This window comes from Anas acuta, chromosome 2, assembly GCF_963932015.1.
Source record: "Anas acuta chromosome 2, bAnaAcu1.1, whole genome shotgun sequence".
NCBI classification, from domain to species: Eukaryota; Metazoa; Chordata; class Aves; order Anseriformes; family Anatidae; genus Anas; species Anas acuta.
Window position 1 is genome coordinate 115,685,755 of NC_088980.1, and position 27,446 is coordinate 115,713,200.

At 39.2% G+C, this 27,446-nt stretch overlaps 1 protein-coding gene across 2 annotated transcripts in view; it reads left to right on the top strand.

Moving 5' to 3' along the window:
- Positions 1-27,446, top strand: part of CDH2 (cadherin 2) — a 117,974-nt gene that overhangs the window by 13,661 nt on the left and 76,867 nt on the right. The window contains exon 1 of one of the 2 annotated variants that reach the window (XM_068671816.1): positions 6,062-6,176. The exons of the other annotated variant lie outside the window; for it this stretch is intronic. Within the exon in view, the coding sequence (XP_068527917.1) occupies positions 6,077-6,176 (100 nt within the window). The 5' untranslated portion in view covers positions 6,062-6,076. Of the gene's footprint in view, positions 1-6,061; positions 6,177-27,446 lie in introns of those variants that run through there. 2 annotated transcript variants of the gene reach the window in all.

Below are 27,446 nucleotides of genomic sequence, written 5' to 3' on the forward strand. Positions count from 1 at the left end.
ACTGCAGTGGTTTATTCTTTTGAAAATTCTGACATGCTTAAAAGCATATAATTTGCTGGTTACACATAAACATACGGTCCATCATTGCATAGCTTTGACTTAAATTTAATTACACTGTCATTTTGAAATACTATTGTTGTCAAAAGCCTATTTTCTGGTTATTAAACTAGATTCAGATGACGCTAGAAGTTATGTATAGTTGCATGACATTTGCTTCTTAAGTATAACCATGGGCCTGATTCTGATCTCAGTGGCCTCATGTATATCTAACTGCATGCTTATACTAGTATAAATTCAGAAGTGACACATGTATAACTATAGGTTTCCTATATGTTTTAGAAATGAAAGCTTTAATTTCCTTTGAATTTGTGCATTGATACAACAAGCGTATAAGCTTTATGATCTCAGCCAGCTGCAGAATAATCTCAGTCTGACTTGATGTTTTCTTGACATGTTATTTCTTAAAATATTGACCAAGAAAATGACAAGATGCTTAATATCTCTCATGTTTATATGCTTTTATCTTGACCACTGGGGGACAAGCCTTCTCGAAGGCCTTCAATTTCCATCTCTTTCACCAAAATGTAAATAAGATTAGAATCATCATATGACTTGTCGATCCGTGACTTTGAGTTATTACAGTAAGCTGGGGTATCTGTTTTTTTAAGTATTATTATAGGAAACATTCCCATATGAGAGTATGGGGCAGCATTTTATCGCACAAGATGTGATAGTCTACATTTTCTGGATGGGGTTCTTTTTCTATTCCTATATTCAAATGGTTTTGTACTCCTACGAAGGGTCAGACTCCTGTTCCTATTACGTTAAAAATACATCTTTTTAACTGATAATGACTTTCTCCATTTATGCATATGGCTAGGATATGTCATCGTCTGCTAGTTTGTCCTTCTATGCACGAGCGCATATGTTCAGCTGATATCCATGCATTCAGTTGTCATTGAATGTGGAAAATTGGTGGAGGAATATATTCAGAATAATAGAAATCAGAAAAGGGATGATGTGGGAGGGTAATGCTTACTAACTGGGTAGAGGGAAGGAAAGAGGGAAAAGAAGATAGCTGCCCTTGGTTTAAGGAAGAACTGGGAACCTGTTGAATGGACAAGGTACAGCTAGTTGGAAGACTTGGCAAAGGAAGCTGGAATCGTCTCCTTCAGCAAGTGATAACTGAGCTGTGTAGGAAATATCCTACAGTATGGTATGCGTCCTGTTCTTCTGGCAGTGTGTCACTGGTGTCTGGTGCTCCCATTTTCCCCTCTTCCAGCCTTAGAGACTCTTCAAAGCTGCTGTCTTAAGCTTTGCCTTGTACTTCTTATATGACAAGAAAATGCCCTATCTCATCTACTATTTCCTATTTCTCATTGAAATTTGTGGCAAGTCAACGTACAACGTGCTCGAGTCAGTAAACACATGTGAGGAAGTACAGTAGGTTTAGTTCTGAATTTATCAAGTTCTACATATTGTTTCACCTGGCATTGGTCACTCCAGAGGAATTATGGTGACTTCACCAAGGTGAGCTCAGAACCAACACCTTCAAGGGAGGTGGGGGGGAAAAAGGAATAGTCTCTGAAACAAAATTAAAAGAAACACGTCTAAAAAGTCTGTCTTCCTCATAAAGCTGTGGAGTTTTTTGGGCCCCTACTTCTTCTAGACTTTGATATGCTTTAAGTATTATAAGATTAAAAGTCCAATATTAAATAAAAAAATCCTATGCAAGTAACTTGCCAGGCTTCACCTCTTAGAAGTAGATACCTAACCCAAATTACAGACACACTATTTCTTTAAATATAATATAATTAATGCTTGGAGGATTCAGTATTTGGAGAAGAAGAGGTTAAGTCAAAGAGGGAGTTCCATTTAATATAATAAATGTCCTTGCTTCAGATGGTTTTATCACAGTTCTGTAGTTCATGCAGTTAAAAAAATAAAAGTAAGGCTGTTTGATATGCATATCGAGCCTGTTTATCAAATCTTTGTTCTACATCCTGTAAATTCCAAGATAAAAACAATGCATTTCTACTAAAATCATCTACCTAGCGAGGTTACATGAATGGAATTGCAGAATCATATCTTAAGCTTCCAGATTTTTAGTCCAATAATCTATTTCATTATTTTTTTTCTTTCACATAATTTATATTAATATTTGTCCTGCTACTAAATTAATGATTTTAGTTCTCTGCTAACCAAATCTGCTGTGTAGGCAAGATCCTTAGATGTATTGTTTGAGCACTGTGTAGCTACAAATTATTTCTAAGTTCTCTCAAGTTGCATAGTAGTAGAGGAAAAAATATCTTGGCATTGGTCACTGAGATGAGCAGTGATTATGGGTAACACCTCAATTCCATGAGTGATGTAAGCTGAAAGGAGTTGAGAGACCTTACACCTTTTCTCCTTTCAGAGGCTGGTCCCAAGTGTTCATGAAACCATGAATTGAATGGGGTTGGCCAGCTGACCTGGGGTAAAACTCACACTCCTCTTCCATGGGTCTTTGCTGAAAGATCTTGTAGATTTAACAGAGCCGTGGTATCCTTGCTGCTTTTTCTTTTCTAGCAGTGAACCTCAAAGTAAATAATGTTTGTTTTGATGCTTTGATATTTGGTGACAGAATTTGATTTTGACGTTCCCAATGACTGACTCTATAGCTTACAACTGAAAATAACACTTACTCTAAAATGATCCTGAAACCTGTTGTTGGGAATGTGAGGCTTGGGAGAGGAATTTCCCCCTTGTTAGCACATTTTGTGCAGTGTTGGTCAGCATCTTTGGTTCCCCTCAGCATTTGGTGTCTCCCTGTGTCCTGTCACCTGTGGTGCCATCTGCAGGTGCATCCCCATGCACCTGTGTGGGTAGAACCTGTGTGCTCTGATTCAGTCCATCTTCAATGAAGAACATAATTACTTCCAAAAGTCATCATGTTTAAAACAAAGCAACAGTGCTTCTTTTAGGGCTGACATTTTATTCCTTGCTTTAAAAAAACAACTTTAATACAATTGTATTCTTGCTATGCTAGTGTACGCTGGCTTCTTTGATATTCCAGTGCACATTAACCATACAGCTAGGGAAAGTGTTTTTATCAGAATCATATTTTCCAAGAGCGAAATTACTATTTCACCACAAAAAAAATGTTTGTGGGTTGTTTTTTTGTTACTTTTTTCAACGAATAATAAAAAAATAAAATGGTAACTGCTTTGTTTGAAGTCTGCTTGCCTTAAGCAAAAAGACAAGTTGACATGTTCCTTCCAGGCAGACAGCCAAAGAATCTCAGATGGATGGGGTCTCTCTGTGAATTGCTGGCAAACTGAAAGAAATTGTTCAATTTTTCCCAAATGTCTTTTTTTTTTTTTTTTTTTGAAATTCTCTTTTTGCACAACCTACCCATACCCATCCCGTTGCCCCACGTCACAAAAAACACTCCACTCAACAAACAAAAAAACACCCTTCAAGTTACACTTCCAGGCCCTAGTGGAACTGTGAAATTTTTTTTAAGAAGCTTATGTTGGGGATATATTTGTTTTTCTCAGCAGTCCTGCTTAACATTTAGTAGGTTTGTTTTTGGCCTTTCACTTGTGAGGCAGAGCAAATTTCAGTGCCGCTATTCGGTGTTGCTTTTCCTATTGTTCTATTTTATGTTAGAGTTGTATTCCAGTTCTCACTCTCATGCCTTTTAAATCCTTTTTCTCTTCTTTTCTCAAACAGCTCTTCTGTTTGTCCTTTTTTTGTTCCCCATAGCGTCTTAAATTCTCTTGTGTCAGTGTTGAGCTTACTATCCTGGATTGGTAGAGCTTCCTCTATTTGCTTTTACTACACCAGCATAGTGCCTGTTTTATGATTTTTGTTGTCTGTTTATCCACCAAGCTCTTAACTTATTCTTGGGTACTTGTTCCCTGAAAAACAGATCTTGCTTTTGCTGAAGCAAGAGAGAGTTTTCCTACTCCCTTTTCTCCAATTCTTAGTTAAATATAGGATACATTGTGGAGTATACACAAAACATACACTCACCTTACTGTACAGTGATAAAATATCTACTTGAATGGTGACTACTTTTTTTCTTTCTGTTACTTCTGTAAAATTCTGTATGCGATCTGTATGTGATGTCCAATTTTACTCTTCAGGATCGAGCTACTGATCAACGTTGGTATTTTCTCATTGCAAGTTTGTATGCTAAACGTTATGTATATAAACAATAAATGTAAGTAATGGAATTCAACAATGTATTTGATGTGCACAGACGACAAACATCTAATTTCAGAAATGAAATTCCATTATCCCTCAGTGGGCCCTAAAGCTGTTATGGAATATAGCATCTGGATCAATTTGTATATCCAGTATTAGAGAATTTATCATTTGCGTTCTAAAGAAGAAGCCATTCTGAAAGAAACCTGCAAACATACTAATCAAAATGCTTTCCTCTTATGGAATATTTCAATTAGGTTGGTAATACATATATTAAAGGTGTGTTCTTTGTGTTAATAATAATAATAGAAAAACAAGAAAACTAAATGAACTATTCTGTCCATTTTTTCGCAGAGAAAGAACTTGACTCACCATTATTCCCTACAAAAAGAATTCTATTTCTGTTTCTACTGTAGGTGCTTGCAAATAAATCTTGATAAAGAGAAAAGTATACTGATGGAGAAATTATATGGAACCTGAATTGTTGCAGTGCTCTGGGATGTGTAAATTACTGTCTTGGTTAATTAGTCCAGCTCTGATACTCATTTCTGTTTATGGTGCATTTACTTGGAATGCACTGAATTAATTAGTATTTATTCCCTTTTCCTATATTCAGCTGGTTACTTATGAGGATCTCAAATGCAATGTCCCTTCTCCGTGCAGAAATACGAATTAGGAGAGCCGAGTCAGCTGCCTCAGTAAGCTCTGGGCATGGCTCAACGGGGGATGGCAAAGTAGATGTATGTTTCTGCCTCTGAAGCTGGCTCTAGTTTCATACTGTTTCTAACACCACTTAGCATAGCCTTAGCTCTTGCTTTAAACTATGCCATCTGGCATTGGTTCCCAAGGGGCTGTTATTTCTCCTGGAGTCACTGTAGTTGGAGCCTTCTCCAAGGGTGACCCGTGCTCCAGGGGAGGCTGAGGGGAATGGTGGTTACAGAGCTCTGTGAGAGGCTCTCCCGAGCAAACAAAGGTGCCCGGAAGGATAGCAGATTTATTCAGCAACGGGAGACAAGTTTATCATCACCCGGCAACAGCACCATTAAGAATTATATATATAGAAATCAGTATGTCTAACACAAGGAGTAAAACCTTGGGTGAAGCCGCCTGTGTCAGCATAATGTAGGACACGTGGTATGTATAATTATGCATTCAAATGATCACTTAAGATCTATTGTTGACTTGTCATCTTTCTAACAATCCAGAAGACAAAGTTACCAGAGCATCCCATTGAACTGATGTTATAGGGAAATGCCCTTATTTTACAGAACATATTAACGTACTAAATAAAGAAAAATTCCAGTAGTACTTAAACACTTGATGACTATTTTAAATCAAATACTACTCTGTTTCTGGCTTTAATGTCAATCAACAAATCCAGATACAGTTTGAACTGCTCTCATTTTGGTTGAATGCAGTGAGAAAGATTCACTGCTTTTTGGCTGAATGTGTGATGGCCATGAGCATATGCGTTAAGCAAGAGATGGTAACTTTCAGAAGAGTTCCCCAAGCCTAGACATCAGTCAGCCCTGCTGAACTGAGGATACAGGATGGACAGAAGAGAGTACAAGGAAACAGCATCAGATTGCAGAAGGAAGGGAAATGGCTGGAATTGCTGTTATCTTCTAATTAGGCTGTAAGGAGGAGGAACTGGCCTTTAGTACCCATTAAAGCCTTCCAATTTAACACAGTGCCGCTGGTGTTCCAGCCCTCTGTATATGCTTCAGCTGGGTCATTTGTTTCCCAGAAGGCAAGGAAGATGATGAGGGGGATGAAACTCTGGAGGGGAGACGAGACTGTGGTACAAGGAAGAGCCTTTTGAAGTTAAACTGATCTTATAGCCAGGATATGAGCTCCACTAAAGAAATACCCATAGCTGCACTCTATGGCTCCTCCTCTCTTCTGGAGGCAGCACTGGGGTTTGAGCTCTGGGAATCCATCCCTGGCTATGGAGCAGTGTGGACGAACACTGATTCATACCACAGGTGAATTGCTACCAGTAACGGTGTTGGATTTTTTTTTTTTTTTCAGATTTGCAGGCTTGTTTTTTTTATAGGTTTGCAGTTTAAATGTATGTGAAAATACCAGCCTTCAGTAAAGCTAGGAGAGGCTGTCTAAGAATGCAGCTTTCTTCACTTGTCATAAGTACATTGCAGTGGTGTGGCTGTGAGGTGAATGAATTGGATCAGCAAGCTCACCTGACACAAAGCTATTCCAGCTTCTTGTGGTGGACTGGTTCTCCGTGGGATTTAGTACGTTGCCAGTAGATAGTTTGGACTTAATGGAAGCAGTGATGGACCTTAAGAACAGTCTTTGGGCTTAAGACTGCTGTGCTAGATCTTCAGAGAGAAACCACAATACAGCTGTTCATATCACCTTCTCTGTCACTACCAAACTGGGTAGGTGGATGGATCTGTTTCTCTCTCCATGCCGTGACTCTGGTAAGCAACATCTTCCAGGGATCCAAATGTTAGGCAGTCTGAATAGTGCTGTAGCTGGCCAACACAGATGTGGGCTGCCATTCCTTCCCTCGGTGTGATAACAGTGAAATTGAAACAAGCTGCACATTTCCCATGGAGACGTCCTTCTGCGTCTGAAAATTCATCAGCTGGCACGAAGTGGACAGAAGTAGCAGTGACACTCTCTGCATGTTTTCCTTTGGCCTTTTCCATCTTTTCCAGCATTTCTGTTTCCTGTGAAGATTTGTGCAGCTTGGCACCGGTATGGATGAAGGAGAGAAGAAAGGGAGGTGAGTTAGGGAGGAAAAGAGCTCTGCGAAGGGTAATGTGAGAAAAGGAGGTCAGAGCTGAATGAGACTCATCAGCGCTGGAGTCTGTTAGTGCCTGTTTTTGTTTTTGTTTTTTTCCTCCCAGCACTGTAACTGAGAGCTTTTTTTTTTCTGCTGTTTTAATTTACCCCAGGGCAGGACTGCCCATCTGCCCTGGCCGATGCCTTTAACTGGCTCGTCCTGCCGCCAGTAGTCCCACAGCACCGGGGCACCATGATTTGAGTTCTTCCCACTCTGTTTTACTGTCCATTGAACTTTGGCTGAGTTGTGGGCAGCGTCAGAAATTATGGTCTGCCTGCTCGCCTCCAGGAGCAACTTCTTTCCTCCATGCTGTGCTGCCTTTCAAGAAGTAGGTTTTGTTTGTTTTTGAAAGTTAATAGCACATGGCTCTCAGGTTGTAGAGAAAGAGGAATTATTTAAGCCCCTCTGTGAGTTCCAGTTTAACATTCCCCTAAATAGGAAAGTTACGAATCCCTAAAAGCATAATTTGTAACATAAAAGCTATCAAAATAGCAGTGCAATCTGTTAAAGTGTTTAAAAATTTGATTCTCTGCAGTTTAAAATGTGAAATAAATGTACACTAATTGTTTTGAATGGAGATGAAGATGGTGTTTGAAGCCAGTCTTTAAAGGAATTAGTTAGATAGCACTGCAGTTAATGGTGGAGCACTATTTTTCTGTAATGGGCTCAGCAATGTTCTCTAATTAGCTTGCAAATTGATATTCAAATACAAGTAAACTGGCAATCAAATACAAGCAAAACATCTATGTAAATAGACTTTTGGTTTCTGCATTTAGCATACCTGTATCAAAATTATGTGTGCACATAGGGCTTGCTCGGGGTTGTTTTTCAGCACAGAGCTTTTATTAATGGTGGGTGACTGGTTGCGTTAGGTCAATGTTTTGGTTCAAGCATATGAACAGAGAGGGGGGGAAAAAACCTTTTCTTCCACAAGCGAGTGGCTTTTAAACATTAGTAGCAGATAATAAATACTGAGCATTTATGAGGGTTTTTCGGTCTTTTATTTCAGGTTTTGTCAACTAGCTGTGCACATAGGATTTGATGCATAGCTCAGATCAGTGGGAATTACTCTGACTTTCCTGGATTTGGATTGTGTTTATGTTCATTAATAGAATAATTGCTGTGCAGTACACCCGTTTATATATTAACTCTTAAGTCTTGTGACAGAAACTGGATGCATAAAATGTTCTTGGTGTTTGTGTTTTGAGGCTTTCCGCTGCACAGGCTTTTAAATCTTAAATTTAACTTCATGCCTGACTTAGGTAGTTTGTAAATGTACTTTCCTATGAAGGAGAACCATACAACAAAACTGGTGCATAAGAACTGTTAGGGAATGGTAAATAAAGGCCACATTTAAAGGTGTTTTTCTTTTTGACCCTTCATTCTCTAATCTATAAAACAATTAACCAATCTATGAAACATTTCTGTCATTTATGTGCTGATATTTTGCTGGATAGCCTCTGTAAGTGTATCATTTGTTGATCAGGTGAACATGTGACTATATCAGTGAGTCAGTGATGCATTTTATAATCTCTGTGTATTCTTTCTGTCCTGTTCATAGTGTTTGCTATTTAGCACTGGCTTTTGTGCCAGAAGTTGTTTGGAACAGGTTTCTCTAAGCTGTGTCCTTATCACGATTCTTTCATTAAATCTAATCGTTGTTTTTGTTTGCTTAGAATCAGTCTTCAGTGTTGGCTGTAGTTCTTCCCAGGAAAAAGAGTTTAAAAAAAAAAAAACCAAACACCTTGTTTTAGTAGCTTTCTGTAAAGCACCTGGTACACTTCTTACCCCATAAAAATAACTTCTTATTCAGTATGTGTTTTTCTGTTCATATAACCACAATTTTCTTTTACTGTGATTTCGTGCATGTATGCACTTTTATAAGTCGATTAATTCAGTTCTTGGGGTATGGCTGATGGGGGAACATAGGTCCTTTTGAGGTCACCAGGTGAGATTCAGTCTTTCTTCTGTCTGCAGTAGCTACTAACCAATAGCTTCTTGGTAGGCTGGTAGCTTCTTTTGCAGCAGTTTATGTTAAAAAGCTACCTATTACATAAAAGTAGAAAAAATGCTGAAATTAGTGGAAAGTGCGTGGGGAGTGTTTGTGTGTATGAAGGTAGCAGGAGAAGGTCAATACTGTAGCGATATTAGAGGTGTAGAACAGAGGAGCTATGAAATGGAGTGAAATTTTAGTTACTGGAGTGCTTATTATATGCAGAGTTAAGATACATTTGGGTAGGAGTTTAGACAGCTTGGAGCTGTCCATCTGGTGGTTTTGGGTGTCAGAGGTGGTTTTGCCTACCTAGGTCTGATTCTGTGTGTTTCCTGGCACCTGCAGTGCATATCATTTTGAAATCCAGAACAAACAAAAAAAAAAAAAAAAGAGAAAAACCCTTGTTCGTAATGCTGCCTGTCACTGTCTGCACTTCGACCATGTTAAATCTCATTTAATTCAAATCTTGTCATTTGCTTCTATGGAAATTAAATATTTGACAGTGATACATGTCACTATTTATAAAAATGGATCACTTTGTCCTCAGAGAAGGTAATTTTTTTTCTTAGTTAATTGTTAGAAGTGCAAATGATCTGTTACTTATTTCCTCCTAATTTGTTGCAGCAAGGACTCTGTATCCTAAGGATGCTGAGCAACCAAAAAATAAATGCTGTCAGACACTAATGTGGAGAATTTTGTTAGCCTTCTATGGGTTCATTTGCCAGTCTTTGCTTCCTTTGGATAAACAGAGGTGCTCCTGGCCTTGGGACCAATTTTGCAGTAGTTTTGTGTGTCCACTCTGGTCTGCATGGTGCTGAAGCCTTGCTTGAGGCGATGGCAGTCTGTGGATCAGTGTTTTCTATATTCCAGCTGATCTTAAATTAAAAGTAAAGTTACTGAGGTGTATGTTCTGCTTAAATAAGTGATTTAGCACAAAGCTGCTTCTTAATTTTTGAAGGCACTTTTATAACATAGTTCATCAATAACTGATTGATTGAATGAGTGAGCTCTGAATGTTTGTGTTCCTTGCAGGGACTGCAAACTTTCACTTACCCTTTTTGTAGGGGTCACCAAATAAGAGCTTAGAAAAAGCTGGGTTTTAAGCCTGCCTGCTATTTGCTGAAGGGCTGCTTCGTAAATTCTGTTAAATACTGTACGAGAATGCTCTCGTTGGGTTTGGTGAGGGAGAGGAACATGTTTCATTGCTTACCCCATTCCCTGATCTGCAGCTGCCTGCCACACATGGCTTTGCAACCCGTATGGGTTCAGCTGGAGCTGCTCGATGGATTCGGGACCTCCGTGTGTGCAGGGAGGTTAGTGCGCCCGCACTACAGCTCCCTGGTAAGAATCACTGCAGAGGATGAAAATGATGCTTGGAGACTTTATTTTTTCCCCCCACTCTCAGGGATTGAATTATTTTCCTCCACAAATTCTGAAAATCCTGGAAGGTGAACTTCTGAGTTACCTCTGAATTGGATGGTACATGTTTTCTGTGATATTTTCTTTTCAAAAATTCAATGAAATAAGTTTGACTGCTTTAATGTTTAAAAGCAAAGAAATCTAAAGGAGTTTGGGGATACTTTGTCAGTTTGTTCCCTGATTGTTGTTGGAGGTGGTTTGTATTTGTTGCTCTGGGTCAGAGTCCATGTTTTCAGCTTGCAAACAATGATCAGGGTCTGGTGAGGGTTCTGTAGAGTTCCCTACGCATTCTTTTTAATTGCAGTATCTTCTTGAAGAGCGTTGCTTTGTAGAATGTACAGAGATAGATAAAAGGGTTTGAGAAGCTGTTACACAACTCTATTAATAATGTCTGTCATGAGCCACAGGTATTTATGGTACAGATAATTTTCCAGGCTATACATAGTGTAAAAATATCACTGAAGGTCAAAACATGGTTTGTTTGCTTAGAGGTCTTTGTCTTTATTTGGTTGTATAGTTCTCAAGTCTCTGTTTGTTTTATTGCTTTAGTAAGAATCTTGCTGTCTTTCATTTTAAAATTCTTGCTAGCCATGCACTGATCTGCCACAGGATAAATTGAATTTTGAGACTACCATGCCCATAAACTAAGAAAGGAAAAAGGTCACCTTTGTGTGATAAATGCAAGCTGTGTTGTTACCATTATTCATGGTACATCACATAGTTTGTTAACTTTGTTGACTTTGCCAGCAACAAAAGGTAAAATGTTCTGTTAACAAAATATTAGTGTTAAGTCTTTAGAAAGAGCTGGAGATACCAGGAGGATGGTGAAGTCTGTCATACTCAATAAGGGACAGGCAAGTGCTTTTGGATTGTTTCATAGTGTACCAGCTTAGTTCTGATAAAATGATCACTTGTCTATGATTGAAAGACTTAAAAGATGCTGATGTGGGTTTATTGGCAAAGGCTGGGAAGATTAGGAGACCAATTTAGGAGATTGATTGCCTCAAGCTCCCTTACAGTGAGAGTCTATTTCCCCTAGTCTAGTGTATATAAGGATTGCAGAGCAGCAGCAGCAGTTCACAAATAGCAAAACGTATTTTGCTAGTGAAGGACAAAAACAGATGTAGAGTAAAATAAAATTTGCTGATACTAGTCTGGCCTGTCCATCAGTCTCTTAGATCCAAATGAATCAAGAGGGTTGGTGCAGATATACTTACGTGGTTATGGATGAGGTGGCTAAATTAAACCTTGGCCTCTGTTGTGGTTCAGTAAAAGGTAGCAGGACCAAGGGCGGTGGACTAGGAGAGGGAAGGGGAAAATTATGCCCTGGTGATTAGGGACTGACTGAATGGCACTGCTTTCTGATCTGAGTCACACTTGAAAGAAAACAACCCTACTGCGTCTTCAATGATGATAGAGAGGCTTAGGCAGACATCTTACATCCAAGGTGAAGTATTACAGTTATGGTGACTTAAGGGTAAGTTGCTATTGAAAAGGGCAGTCACATCTCTTCCTAGCTCTACCTTGAGGTCCTAATGCTTCTCTTGCACTGAATATAGCACTTGTGCAGCCTCGGTATGAGGCTGATCGGACAGGCAACTTACCCTGAAGCAGGAGACAACTGCTGTTCCATTGGGTTGCCTTGTCCCACGACTGTGCTGCAGCAGCTTCCAAGGGTTTGTGGACTGCCAGGCCACCTCCTTTGGCAGCCTTTCCTCATTATAACCATAATACCGAAAGTGCATCTTAGCTGTGTTTATAAATATCCCTCATCCTCTACATCGGTCTTCATCCTGCATCTCTGACTGGCTAACAGTATTGCTTTGTTCTCGTTTTAGGTGCAATAGATCTGCAAAACCAGGGTGGTTGACTAGAGCATCTAATATGCAAATGACATGACCTTTCTTCTGTGATTACTTTTTTTTTTAATGAATATATAAATCATGGATATTCCACTGTTAACTGAAGCCCTTCTGTGAAATATGAGAATGATGTGCAGCGTTTTAATCTTTCTCCTGTCCATTCTCTTTCCCTCTGCTGTGTCAATCCACTAGTGACCCCCTAAACAAATGTCAGCCTGTTCAGACCAGAAGAGTTTTAAGTCTTACTGCAAATACACAAAGCAGAATGAAGTAAGCAAGGCTGACTACCACAGCTGTAAAACACTTCTGTATGCGCCCAATCTTGAAATGCTTCTTCAGCCACCTGGGACCATGTAAAATATAACACTCCACCTGGGCTGCTCCAAGGGCTTTCCTCTAGAAAGAGTTTTGATGGATGGCTCTGCTGGAGCTTTCTGTGGTCACTGAAGGTGCCGCTGCCCCCACGTACTGTGCCAGCTCTCTGCTGGAGGCTGCCATCCTGCAGCAAGGTTGATCACAGGCTGTGTGCCTCGGCTGAGCCCCCCGTGGGTCAAAGCCTTGTGTGAACTATTGATAAGGATGTGCTAAAGCCAAGCCAGTGCCTATATAAGAACCAGGGTGGCTGAGACAAGATGGTTTCCTTTTGTCGGGTCTCACAAAGCACTGTTGACAGCAGAGGGGCAAGGTAGGTGGCTGAGGATGGTAGCATGGGGGGGAGGCAGAAAAACCCCAGGGTTCCCCATTTTGGTCATAAGGACTTCTAAGGCAGTCTTCAGAACTGGTCCACAGCTGTTTTCTGCAATGCATTCCTGTGGTGGCAGGGCTTGGAGCTCTTCAGGCACAAAATGGTCAGAACTAAGGTTGAAGTCTTATTCCTAGTGTTTCTGCTGTGGCAAGGGGGAGGGGGAGAAAGGGGAGTTTAAAATATATCCATGTAATAATTAAGTTTGAATTGAAAACAACTGGAATGCTTCTATTTAAGCTGAAGACCATGACTTGTTTTTGTGACAGCATTTTTGAAGCTTCCCTTTCAAATCATTTACTCCAGAGAACTTCATATAGTACGCTCTGCTTCTCCTCTCAAATTAGTGGTCAGCATAAAAGTAATTCATCAAAACTGGTTGGTTTACATAAGTATAAATGTAGTATAAGACAGGAAAATTAGTTCCAGAATTTCGGAGAATACTGAAATCCAAATGCAAATTTGGTTAGTAGTTTAAAATCAGTGCCAAATTTGTAAGTTTCTAGGATGGGGCCAGGCTCTTCAGTGGTCCCCAGGGACAGGATGAGAGGCAACAAGCACAAACAGAAACCCAGGAAGTTCCAGCTGAATATGAGAAAACACTTCTTTACTGTGAGGGTGACAGAGCTCTGACACAAGTTGCCCAAGGAGTCTCTTTCCCTAGAAATACTCAAAATCAGCCTGGATGCAATCCTTTGCAATGTGCTCCAGGTGACCCTGCTTGGCAGAGGGGTTGGACTGGATGATCTCCTTCCAACCTCAGCAATTCTGGGATTCTGGTATTCAGATTTTTGCTTTTTCAGAATACCTCTACTGGGGAGAAAAAAAAAAAAAGATAGTTCTGTAGATCTTACATTCTGGAAAAGATACGGAGGTTATTTTTATGTATGTTATTTGGCAGTTATAGTGAATGACAGTCGTGCTGGCTTCCTGTTCAGGGATGAATAGGAATAAGATGTCTCCAGAGACTAGTAATTAACACAGTTTTCTGTATGCTGAAGACCAGAATATATCTGATGGCATAGATGTGTTTCTTCAGATAAAGATTTTATGATAGCTGATATTATTTTAGTCTGAACCAGTGGCCAGGAATTATGCTGCTTGCTGCTTTTATGATTTAAACGGTTTCTTCGTGTGGGTTTTCACTTAAATGAAAGATGGATGTTTAATTGAAAAAAAAAAAAAGTACAATCAGAATACTGATGTGCAACTGTATAATCTAAACATCCAAAGTTACATTAGCTTTTCATGTTGGTTTCCATGGATTTTTTTTTTTTGTCCTTGACTTCTAATGAGTCTATTAGCTATGAGCTATCTCAGTGCCTATGGGCAGATCCTGATTCTGAAACAAAAAGCTGACAGCTGTGGCCAGAGGGGGCTCTTCAATGCAATATAGTGCAGCTTTGCCAATAACTTTAATTTCCTTAACAGACTTTTTTTTTTTTTTTAAATAGGGGGGGAAGGAGGGATGCTTTCATTGTTGAGACCTAAAATTATTGAAAGTGATGTTCTTTTTTATTACCTTGTTTCTTCCATGTTAGAAATATTTTGTGATTTTATGAGAACACTGAGATAATGCATCTGCAGTATTTAGACAGAAATATTGCAGAATAACTTCCTCATCTATTACAGTAGACTGTAGTACTAGAAAAAGTAGAGCCATTTCAAGGAGTACTAGAAAGTTGGTAATATTCAGGGTTTCTGGAATCCTGTACAGAGAAGTGAATGTGATTATGCAAAGATGACAAAAATTTAAGGTTTCGATTTAAAAGGAATGCTCAAGTTTGACATATTTGAGTTTGTGTACCTGTTGGTACACAAAGTGATCAATAAATAGTTCATGATAGCTAACATGTATCTCAGTCTTACTACAGGTATTCTGGGAAAGGAAGAGGAAACCATGAGGAAAATTAGATGTGGTAGCAAAAGCCTCAATTATTTGATGAACTTCACAATGGAGCTGTCTTTTGATTCTAAATCTCAAGTTGGAAAATGCTTTGCAAGGCAAAATACAGAACTTTGCAATTTCATTTGCACTTATCATTACAAGTTTGGACTGATAGTTACATGGTAGTTTTGTAATTTTTCATATTTCTGTCAAGCTGCAATAGATCTGAAAACAAGGTAGGCCTCTTTCTCTCAAAAGATAAATGCAGTACCCTCAGTGGTAATTAAGTTGTATAGGCTCAGCTTTCATTAGATGCATTGCTTTGTTTTTTCGTTTACATTTTCCAAGCAGCAGAAAACAGTGAAATTTCATCACTTACATTCTGTGCAGAAGTTGCAATCAAATCTTAAAATGAATTTATTTTGTAGAAATACGTGGTTAACATTGAAGATGAATCGTTCCATACAATTTTTTTCCTTCTCTTGACACCGAAGTAATGCTTTGTGCTCCAGTGTTATTCTGAGACTGTCCTGATGCAACTTTCGTCTTCAGAGTGCTGTCCAAAGAATAGCCAGCTGTGTTGCAATATGGGTCACAGTCAATTTTGCTGGTACCTTACATATGCATTTAAAAATTAGAGCCATTGAAAATAACGATCATCTTCTCAGGCAGGTATCAGACGTTGCTCTGATTAATCTTTTATTCAGTGTCCCTGTGGGTTGCAAGCTATTACCACAGTGCTCGAAATCTTTGTTTTACTTTCTTAAATTCATTCTGCTATATTCTATTCCCCTTACAGAGCATCTCCTAGAAAAACATTAAACAACAGAGCTTACATCTTTTTTTTCTTTTCTTTTTTTTTTTTCCAGTGTGTCTTCCTGTTAGATTGAAACATAGTGAAGTTGGATGGTTCTTTGTTCCTCGGGAAGCAACATCCCAAACTAGTCATGTAGGATGTTGTTTCTAGCCTAGACAAGGTTCATCATACAGTTCCTTTGTAGCAGAAGACTGACAGTGTTGATCGTGGCTTCACCACTCCATTACTGTACAGATGAAGCTGCTGCTCTTGACAGAGCAGAGTGTTGTGGGAGCTGATCCAGTGTAGGAGCTACATTAAACTGTAGGGAATGTCACTCTACTTTCTGGTAATCCCTTCTCTTCCCAGAAAGACATGGTTGCTGTTGCTCTTCAGAGCAAGTGCCTGCACCCTTTGTGTGTTGGAAGGAATTTCAAAGGGTTGCTGGTGATTGGGAGTCAGAGTATGATGTGCTTACTATAGGGTAGCTTAGCTGGGGGATGGCAGCTGCCAGAAAGTCCTCCTTTGTTCAGCCACCCCATTCTTTAGGGAGTGTTTCCTGTCTGCTTTCTCCATCTCCCCAAAAAGGAGGGCCAATAGCTGCCTTTTTTTCTACCCCTCCTACGTTACCGCTTCCTGCAGAGCCAGGTACATCCAAGGACTGATGAAAAGCCAGGCCCTGACAATTTTAGATCCTCAGTGAGTCTATAAACAATCTGTGGGTTTTGCAGGACTCAAAGGCAGTGCTATCACTACCACTTTCCTTGTCAGAGGTCACTTGACCGTTAAGATGTATGTCATTCATAACTAGATAACCAAAACCAACAACAAATAAAAGGAAGTATTCGTATTTCTTCCCCTCTGTCACAAAAGTCCAGGATGGCTATTAACACTATCTGTCTTTATACTTGGGTGTGGGCTTAAATTGCTACCTAAATTTCAGAATAAGTATTGTTTTATATTTGGGAACACTTTTAAAGCTGTATACCATTGGCCTGGAAGGTTAAACACAACTTTAAAGAGCTCAGAAGAACAGAATTTCTAGCACTGGATGCTCGGAATGACTAATATCAAACATGTAGAGCTTTGTTCATGGGTTTCAGGTGCAGAGCAGTTGTACTCTGAAAACTTCCACCAGCCTCTCAATTCTTCTAGTAGGACATTTTAGTAATGCAGTAAATCTGCCATGTATTAAAGGCTTTGATTTAAAGCTAAACAAAACCCATTTTTTTAACCTAATCTGATGTACAGCCTCTGTCTTCTGTTTTGCCATTCTTCATTGATGAGCCCAGTATGTAAGAACAGCTTTTGGACACCTTGTCCAGTTTGTCATCCTTCATAGTGCAGCCTTTGCTGTTAAAAGGATATCATCGTGCATACAGGAGATTACCACATGGATGAAAGATATATATAGCTCAAATGCAGTAGGTGTAAGGCTAGTTGGAGGTCATTTGGTAGCCTGAAGCAAAGTATTTTCTCCTTAAATGTTGTAACTTCCTTTTTGTCATACTGCCTGGCTTAATGCTTGTATCATGCTTTCTCATCACAGCTTCTGCATTATACTGGTTTTCTGTCTTACCAGCACTGTGTTACTGCTGCTCATAACTGTGGAATTATACGTGGAAGAAAAAAATGTAGGGTCAATGTATGGTCATACTTCAAAACAAATGAGAGGAAAAAAACTCGGTGCAGTGACAGTGAATTTCTCTCTTACCCTTTCCTGCCACAGGGTTAGGTACAGAGTACTATAAACTGTGTCGCAGCAGTGGTCCATCTGAGTTTACTAGGACTTTGGTGGGCTAGTCTAGAAATCTTTGCATGGAGCGTTTGGAAAGGAACGTGCTGTGGTCAACTAGCTCTGAGCAGTCACACTCGCTAGTTTGCTGTGTGCCTACGGAAAGGAGGGCAGGTGGGCAGTAGGCAGCTGGATTTACTGAGGTATAGAGTGCCACCGCTTCTACCAAGCAAGGCTAATCTCTGTCTAAGGAGCTTAGACCTGTGCTCCACCCTTGTGCTGGGAACGAAGGCTCGGTCATAGTCTTCAAAGTCTTGGGTGACTTGAGGTGTGTGTCTTAGCAGCACATTTTAAAAAAAGAAAAAAGGCAAAGTGTCAAAGAAGATAATCTTCCTATTTAAGAAGAGTCTAGCTATAGAATAAGCTCTCAGATACAATCTCAAGTACAATAGGCTTAGAGGGGGAAAAAAAAAATCTTCTTGGAGAGATGCTCTGTCTCACCCATTGCAGCATAAGAGACAGTGTAAGAAATCTTAATATAAAATCTTCTTACATGTTCAGCTGAAATAGTCCTTTGTAAAGAAAAAGAAGTGAGAGAAACGGGGAAAAGCCCCTCACCTCATCAGAGGCTCAGAGTTGAACTTCTCATAGAACACAGATTCAGTAACTGCTGACTTTCTGCTTTTGGTATTTTAGCATGAAGAAAGCTGCAGATGACTGTTGAACTCCCTGCCCTCCCTCATTTTTTAGCCTTTGTTAATGTAGTGTTCTGCTTTGGAGAAGAAGGGTTTTTTGTTACCACCAGTTAGTGCCTGCAAGTAAGAGAAATCAAGTTACTCTGTTTTTTAGACTTCCTCCTTTCTTTCTGTTTTCTCAGTGACTTAAAAGTAATTGAGCAAAATTCAGAGTGAGAAGAGAAAAAGGCGCATGCATCAACGTTTTCTCTGAATGCTACGGATACCAGGGCTATCTCAAGCAAATTACACAAAGCATGTACCAATGAATTAATGCTTCATCTCTAGCCATCACCTCTGTGTCAGTTGCAGTGGAAGCAGTGTGCATGTGAAACATTTCCAGCTGTCGTCATGCCACAGCTACGCCAAGGTTGGGCTCTGAATGTACCTCAGTGCATTTTGCTTGCCACAGGGAGTTCTTAAGGGCAGGATCACCAGACAGCCTCCAGGACGATAACAGCAGAAGGCTGGGGTTTATTTTAGACCGGTGACTTTGTCTCCTCACACAACAGAGATAGGAAGTAAAAAAGGCTGCATGCCTCGAGGAGCCTGTAGTGGGTGTGATTTAAGAAGTTATCTACAGGTGACAAGGTTTTCTGTAAACTTCAGTGTACAGATAGTGATAGCCTTTTCTACTGGGTCTATTATTAGTTGGTGGCCATTGTTTCATGCTTTAGGTATAGTTAAATGTAAAAGTGAAAATTTCAGTTAAAAGTGAAGCAAAAATTAAGACATCAATGGAAACGATTCAAATTTAAATGCTGAATACTTTTACTAACACTTTTGTCTTGCAATTCTGTGGCACCTTTTATAGATGAAAGAGGAAGGATTGGTGTCAAATCCTGCCATGCTGTGTGGAGTAGTCATTTGTTTCTCTACCAGCACAGACTCTGTAAGGTTTGCTTTTGTTTGTTTTACACATCCAGGTTACTGCTGAAACATACTGCCTTAGAGGGGATGGGCTTTATCAAGTTGCTTCTTATAGCAGCTGTACACTGGTAATTCTACAGAACTACTTGATCTCTGCCATGAAAGATGACTTGAACCCTCAGTTTTGCTGTGTTAGTCCTGTGAATCTGTTGGCAAGTGTGTTTCAGAGATTTGATACAGAATTAATGCATGGGAGAATGAGTGTGCTAAGGCAAGATGGTCTTCTGTTGTCTTCTGTGCTTCCTTATGAGTGAAGAGACTGGAGATGGAACATCTAATTGTCAACTAAAGTCTGAAGAGGGATAAGGCCATGGAAGTTAGTTGGGAGGAAGATGTTGAGGTTTTAAAGCTCTTGTGTTTTTCCAGGCAGAATTTTGTCACAGAGAACCTTTGTGGATATGTTGCTGGTTGTGTTTTTTTTGTTGTTATTCGTTTGCAAAACCCACTGATGATGCAAAGCCTTGCGTAGTACAGGCTATAATTATATCTATCCGTGGTCTAACCATTGAACAGCATGTATGTTTTGTTATGTCTGTAATTTTCTGACAGGACAGGGCTGGTGAAGTACCACTTAAAGTTCATTCAATCCTGTTTAATAGTTAGCTGAATTGTTTTTAAAAATCTGGTTTTGCTTCATGGCAAAGTTTGGAAGACATTCTCTAGGGTTTTCTTCATGCAAGATCTAATGATTATGTTACAAAAATAGCCCCAGACTTGTTTGATAGAACCTCTTTTTTGCTTCACTGTTCATTGGACCTCACACAGTCCAGTTTCAGAGCAGTTGTGCATAGGCTAAATTGACTTTTGACTTAAGCTTGTGCCATGTAGTAACAAGCTCTGGAGTTAATTGAAGACTCCAAGATAGGTCTTTAGTCCCATTATATTCCTGCCTCCCTAAAAATGGTACCCAACCCTGACCCTCTGCATGTTTTCTTCCTGTTTTTCCAAATGCAGACACCAGCATTGCTCTTGCCACCATTCCTGATGTCCTTCTCTGTGTTCCCAACCTGACAGACCAGAGAGGCCTTACATTTTCAGTGCATCCATCAAGAAGCAGATGCACCGTTGCTGCAGCATTGTAGGAGTGGTGTTCTCCTACAGGAGCAGTTGACTGTAGCTTCGCAGCTGGTAGTCTCATTCATGTGCTTAAACCGTGGCACTTCCAAGCAGTAGAAAGCTAACGTCACCATCCACTGCTAGTGTACCCCAAAAACGTTACAGGTTGTAAGGCAGATTTTGCTAGTCCTGTTAGTTCTTACTGGTTCCAGCTGCAGATAGACCTTTCGTTTCTTGTGCGGCCTCCTGTTTTCCTGTATGAGAGACCAATGTTGAGAGCTAAGACTTAACAGGCCCACCTAAGGGTTGTGTACTAAGAAGTGATCGTCTCAGAAGGCTTGTGAATGCATGTTGTGGAGCAGGAACTGCTTTTTTTCTACTTTTTGAAGATGCCCAAGTTAAATTATATGTTCAAAAGTAGAACTATTCTTGACAGGAGGTGGAGTGCATTCTTGAGAGTGTAATAAAAGAGCAGAAGTAGAGAGGGTACACAACAGAGGCATAAATAGCTCTGAAAGAATGGTGAGAAAAGTTATGCTGCAGTTGTCTTTTGCTCTCCTGGGATGTGGTGGAAGACTGAAGTTAACTTATTTTGCCATAAAAACCCATAATCTGTCAAGTTACTTAAATGTTTGTGGTTTTACTTTATAGGAAGTCTTTCCACAAGATGCTGTATTTGGAGGGCTGTATTCATCCTCAAAGAAAGATTACAGGGTGGGGAAAGGTAGTGTCAGTGTAAAATAAAAGGAGGAATGAAGCTCCTTCCCTAACAATTTTGGTAGCAACATAGGGCTAGCTAGACTTTGAAGTCAGCTATGTCTTAACTTAGTGATTTGTTGAGGGAGGAAAGTGTGTCTGGCAATTTTACTACAGAGATTTCAGAGAAGACCAGGATATTGCAAGGTTTGCCTGGATGCATTTCAATCAAAACAAACATACTTGGGCCTATTGCATTTCAGCTGATTGCCTAACTCACCCATGTTTTTGAGGAATGAGGAGAGGGATGGTAAGAGCCGCTCTACAGAACTGCCATTGCTTCCTCCCCTCTGCATGCAGAAAAATAAAAGCATTGTTTTGGTCACAGACCTCTTCTTGCTGTGGTTGATTGTTTTTGTGATCAAAATCCCAGGTGCAATGCAAAACCTAGGTTGTAGCAGCTGGAATGATGAATACATGTATATCATTTTTCAAGTGCAAATCATGGCATTCACAGAAATGCAGCTCCCTCTATCCAGAAGCATTACATGACCTCTTGCTCTTTTTTTTTTTTTTTTTTTTTGAATCCCTCATTTTCCAAATTTGGAGGAGGAGGACAACGACATTTGCTCCCCTAAGCTGTTAACAAAAGCACATAAAAGCATTATATAAATGTTGCTTTAAAAGAAATAGGGCAAGGCCTGGGGAGGAAGAAGTCAGTTGAATGGAACTAGTGCCAGCTTGGATGAGATTCTTGAGAACATAATAAAGTAATTTGATCCTTTAGAAACAGCTACTGGAAATTCAGAGAGAAGGGAGAGGCTGGTGGAGACTGTTCCATAGAAAGCTTTTGTAGCACAAGCACTGTACCCTTTTTAGAGCAAAAATGGAAGCGCAGAGAAGTTTTACAGCTTGTAAGGCACTTCAGTGTTCAGAACACACTTGACATGAGTTATTTTTTTAATTTTTTTTTTTTTTAGTAACCCTGTTTAGCTTTACTGCCAAAGTGGACTCCAGCCCTGTGTTGAAAGCCATACAGCAGCCACCCCTTGGGCCTGTCATGGCGGATCATCTGTATGCCTGCTCTCACAGCAGCTGGGCCTACTTACCTGGGCGCTCCTGCCTTGGCCTGCAGTGGTGGCTACAATAAATAAATAAAACCAAAAGTACACTGGCTTAGATGGCAATTAGAAGGAAACAGTAATGAGGGCATATGTTAAGAATGAATAAATGTCCAAAAGAAGCTTACACGTACGGATATTTTGAGCGGTTGGTAGCTTCCAGTACTTTATTTCTGTGCTGGGAAGGAACCTTTTGGTCAAATGCCAAGATTAAGCATTAAAAAATGAGTCTGTTTATCTTTTTACCATTTATCATGCTCACTGAACACCCAGATTTTTTTTTAATTAACTGGCTTGCAGGCCATCTCTCCCTTAATACTTCCCAACTTTTCAAAACTCATCATTCTCCCCCCCCACCTCCTCACCCCAGTAGCTAGATTATTGTTTTGTTTGTCTAGCAAAGTGGCACTCATGGATTTTTAAATAATTTCAATTAAAAACTCTGGATAATTAGCTTTAATTTGTGGCAGAATAGTATCTGTATTGTAAACAAGCAGTTCTCCTAACATAAATCTTGTCAGTAGCTACTGGAAGGGTACTAAATGAACAGCAGTCTTTTAAAGCCCGAAGTGGGAGGGTTTTCTTCTGGTCGACAACAAAGTGCTAGCTGCAGAAGATCTTAATTGTTAGTCTTCATATCATTTCTGTTTTGCAAGCTGGCTAATTAAAATGTATGAAGAATGTTTTTGCTTATTCTTTTCCGGAAAGCATTCCCCGGGAATGAGGTATTTGCAAATATTCTTTTTCCTTTTTGCTTCTTTGTGCAAGTGGGCTAAAGAAACAAGTAATAGGTTGTGTGCAATTTTGGAATCATAAATTTATCAGTGTACATATATAATTGTTTATGGCACATTTTTATATGAACCCCAGACTTAAAGACTTAAAACAAACATGATTTCAAGTACAGTAAGTGATCACATTATTAAACTGAATTTCCTTATGCATTTGTAAAACCTTAAAAAGCCCCAAAATAGGCATTCCTCTTGTGTTTCTTTTCTAAGTTATCTTTAACAGGTATATGTTTGTGAGAAATGGTAGAGGTTTATCAGTTCTATAATGGCTTTTATGTGAAAAAATTGTTTGTGAATGGTTTTTGTTATTTAATTGAAGTTTCATTTAGATTCTGTGATGGTGACTTGCTTCCCAATCATGTATATCAACTGTTTTGGCACATGGTAAAGCTTCTTGGTTTCCATGAGGTTTGGAGATGCTAATCACTTTAAAGCAGAAGCTTAGTAATCCAAAAAGGAGGTAGCCAAAATGCTGTGCTGTGTAATATTGCAATTATTTTTTTAAATCTAGTTTTAGAAGAGAACAATTAATGTACGTAATGTTAACTGAGAAAAGCATGGGTCTGTTTGAACAGCAACACTTCTATCCTTATAGCCTTCTCCCTTCTTTCTTGCAGCTCAGGTGATCTCATTTCTGGTAGCATCCAGGGTTTGGTAATATAATTCTAAGTAGATAAAATGTGCAGATTCATCTAATGAACTCTTTGGAACTGACTGCATAAACTATATAAAACATTCATCCGCAAAATATTATAAATACTGAGTGGCAATAATTTGTGGATGAAATTCACTCCATATGGATGACCCATTTAAGACTTCACAACCTCTGCCAAAGGTAGGTTGGTGTGATGTGGGAGGGTAAAATAATGGCATGTCATCTTGACACAGTGTAAGAGGGCAATGAAGCAAGGATCTTACTTTACAGCCTGTCCAGAATTTGGGGATCAGATAACCTGGAGAGCATTTCTTTCTCTTAGCATTCAAAACCCAAAACTAAAAACTGCTTAGCTAATGGAAAGAAAAGCGAAATAGTGTGGTTTGGGCTTAAAAACGTGGTTATTTAAGGGGGCAGCAGACAAACTAAAGAGAGGAGTCACATAATCTAATTGCTATCCCTCAAACAGGACAAAATCTAATTGCTATCTGGTGTGCGGAGCCAAGGGACACTATATTGAATAAAGCTTTAAAATTAGACTCCAAGAAGGGAAATGTAAATTCTGTGAATGGTGCGTAAGTTACAGTGAAATACTGGAGAGAAGAGCAGACTGATGGCAGGGCTGCAGGAGTTTGTGTGGTTTGTGCAGGAGTTGGTGTGGGTTGCACCCTGTTCTAAAAGCAATAGGCCAAAACAGTCATGTTGTGTTAAAACAGAATTGGCTTTAGAGAAAAATCTCTCTTTGAGGAAAGAGCATCACACAAATATGAGATTATTGGGGTGCCCTAACTTGTACTTCCTGCTATTAACAGGTAGCTATCACCTTTAATGGAAAATAAAGGCATCCTTCTGCTTCTAGAGGGTAATTCCTCTAAGCAGCAAACATCAGAGGTCACGTGCCAGAAAACTCTTCAGGATATACTGACTAGCTGAAACTAATTTGGAGGATATGCCGTATCTGAGGGGTGTATTCTTAAATGCAGTTAAAAAATGTGGAGAGAAATCATAGAATCACAGAATTTCTAGGTTGGAAGAGACCTCAAGATCATTGAGTCCAACCTCTGACCTAACACTAACAGTCCCCACTAAACCATATCCCTAAGCTCTACATCTAAACGTCTTTTAAAGACTTCCAGGGATGGTGACTCCACCACTTCCCTGGGCAGCCTGTTCCAATGTCTAACAACCTTTTCGGTAATCTTGTAATATAATGGTCTTTAGATAAAATGGAAGGCTCTCATAAGCACAGTAACATTTTTATAGAATAGGACTCATTCTGGAAATTAAATTTAAAGTTGTGGTGCACGCAGGGTTCACAGTGAGCTAACAAAATCAGAACACTGTTCTCACCTTAAAATGTATACATTCTGGATTCTGGATACATTCTGTGTCTGTAAAAATGGCATTGTATTTCCTAGTGTATTGTTTGTCAATGAGATCTACATCAAATAGACATATTTTACAAGTTTAACTGTGTTCCCTCTAATTGCTAGCCTTTCATTTTCAGTCTGGAACCTAAGGTCCAACTGCATTTTTTCTTTAATCCATTATTTAAAAAAAAAAAAAAGAAGAAAAGCAGATCCATCCAAGCCTTTATTTGTGTAACTCTGGTTCTAGAAAGTTTGTCTAGCAATACTGGTGCAGCTTTATTATTCATAGGTAGGCACTACTTAATGCAATGGCTTACTCCTCTAATTGGTCAAACCACCCCCTCACTCTCCAAAAATAATTGTACTTACCCTCTCATAGATGTATTGTTTTTTTGTGTTGGGATCACACTTTATAATCAATGCATTTCTTTGTTCAGGAGAGCGTCTTTCTAGAAAGGAAGCTATGCTCTCATAGACAAAAAAGGAAAGGCATTATCTCCTTCAACCCTAGGAAGTATGTTACATTTGTGTTTTTTTAGTGTTCTTTTTTTCCCCCCCTGTGCTAATTGAACAGCTTTTCTTATTGCCAAATATTTTTGATAAACTTATTTTTGCATTTCCTGCTCAGTTCAGAAAATGCGAGAACCACAGACCCTTCCAAAGACTACATGCAATTTTGCCATCTTTGCTCTTCTTGAATGTCGGTGTTGCTAACCTTGAAACTCACAGGATCAAGGAGGAAATGTCTGCTGGAGTTGTTTACAGTTTTCCCAAGGCCTAAAAGATACTTTTTTTAAAAAAGAAATCTTTCTGCTGTGATAGTTGTACTAAACCAGTATCAGTTTAAAAAAAAAAAAAAAAAAAAAAAAAAAAAAAAGAAACAAGAAACAAAGGATCTTATACATAGAATTACATGAACAATTTGAAGCTGTTACTCTTTGACTGTACCATTGGTCAGTGCTCTGTCCAGGAATCAACTGTTCCCAAATACAATGTGAAGGGTGGTTTGTCCAGTAATTACAGAAGCAATCTTAAAATACTTTCTTTGGTTTCTTCCTTGAACTTTTTCTTGAAGGGAGGCTTCTTTCTGTCATTAGTTCTGTGTTGCGCTGGTTGACGTGTGCATGAATATAGAGGTCCAGTAATCCTGCTGTTTTGCCTTTAGCTGTTCAGCATTGTCTCTGGAAAGTGGGTCTTAAAGCAGTTTTATGGATGCTTTTTAGAGTGATGATGTAACAAAACAACAACAACAACAACAAAAAAAAAAAGAGCTAAGATTTAGTAGATCTTTTTCAATGCCTGAAAAAGAGATATGCTTCTTTCTTTCTTTTTTTTTTTTTTTTTTTTCTTCTTACCCCATCATCTACGGCAAGGTGTTTGTTCCTGGAGCACGTCAGAATGTTACCTTCAGGGTTTTTTTTGAGGAAGTAATCAGGGTTTTTTTTGTTTGTTTGTTTTCTATTCCAAGATTTGTTTGTTTTTCTTGCTTTGGAAGGATTCACTGTAGGCTTTTTTGCTTTGCTATTCCTTTGTGTGGTTTTTATTTAAAAAAAAAAAAAAAAAACACGATTTAATATCATCTCTTGTTTGTCCAGCGATAGTACTCTAAATCCATGTTTTATAATTCCAGACATACCAGCCAAAGTCCGTATGTGAAAACAGTAAAACTGCAAAGAAGAAAACAAATTCTGCAGGTGAATGGCATAGACATTGTCACGTATCTTGCGAAGAGCCAAGAACTGTTCCTACTCTAAAAGCTGTTTAGAAAGAGATGGTGCAGAGTATAAGAAAACAAGAGTCGGGGGAAAAAAGGGTCTCTTTTTATAACCACTGCAATGTGATTGTTGAGTTTTCTTTTTTCCTTTCTGTTTTAACAATTTCCATGTGGTGAAGTTTTGTGTGTTTTTGTTTTTTTCTTAATGCAATTGCATAGCAAGTGATTCTTATTCAAGACTTACCCTGATACTCCGCTTCCATTTCCCTTATCTAACCAGCCTGGTGTTCTCGCCGTACCCTCATGGGTTATGCTGCCTTACAGAATTCCTCTTCCTCCCTACTCTGTGTCCTTCAAATATTTTGTAGATTATTATCACGACTCCCTCATTTGTTGCTTAGGCAAGATACACAATATGTTTAGCTCTTTAATCTTCCAGTATGAATTGCTCTTGCCAGGCTCCTTCTTACTTGCTTAACTTCCTTCAGTTTGTCTTTATTCTCTCTCCTTTTTTTTTTTTTTTTATCCAGCTTGGAAAAACAAAGGCTCTGGAGGACAAGTAAGAGGAGATAGAGTGGATGGAGATTTTATCACTAGTTCTGCTGTCTCTAGGCATCTTGGATGATGCGATCACAAACAGTGTATGCCATATGCCTTTTCTCTTGTAGGTCATTAGAGGAGGAAAGGCATCTCGAATACTATTACATTGACTTAGATGGGAGCATCAGTGTCAAGCAGAAAGATGCAATGAATGTAAGGTGTTTTTTTTTTTTTTGGATGAAGGAAAAATAATTTAAAAGAATTATAGCATCTAACCATGCTGTGGTTATGAGAGGACTTAGGTTTGTAGTCCTTTTTAGTTTTATTTCCTTGCCCTGGTTACCCTGTATGTTTGAATGGTGTTTTTTAAACAAAAATCAAGGAGCAATTGACAGGAAGGACGG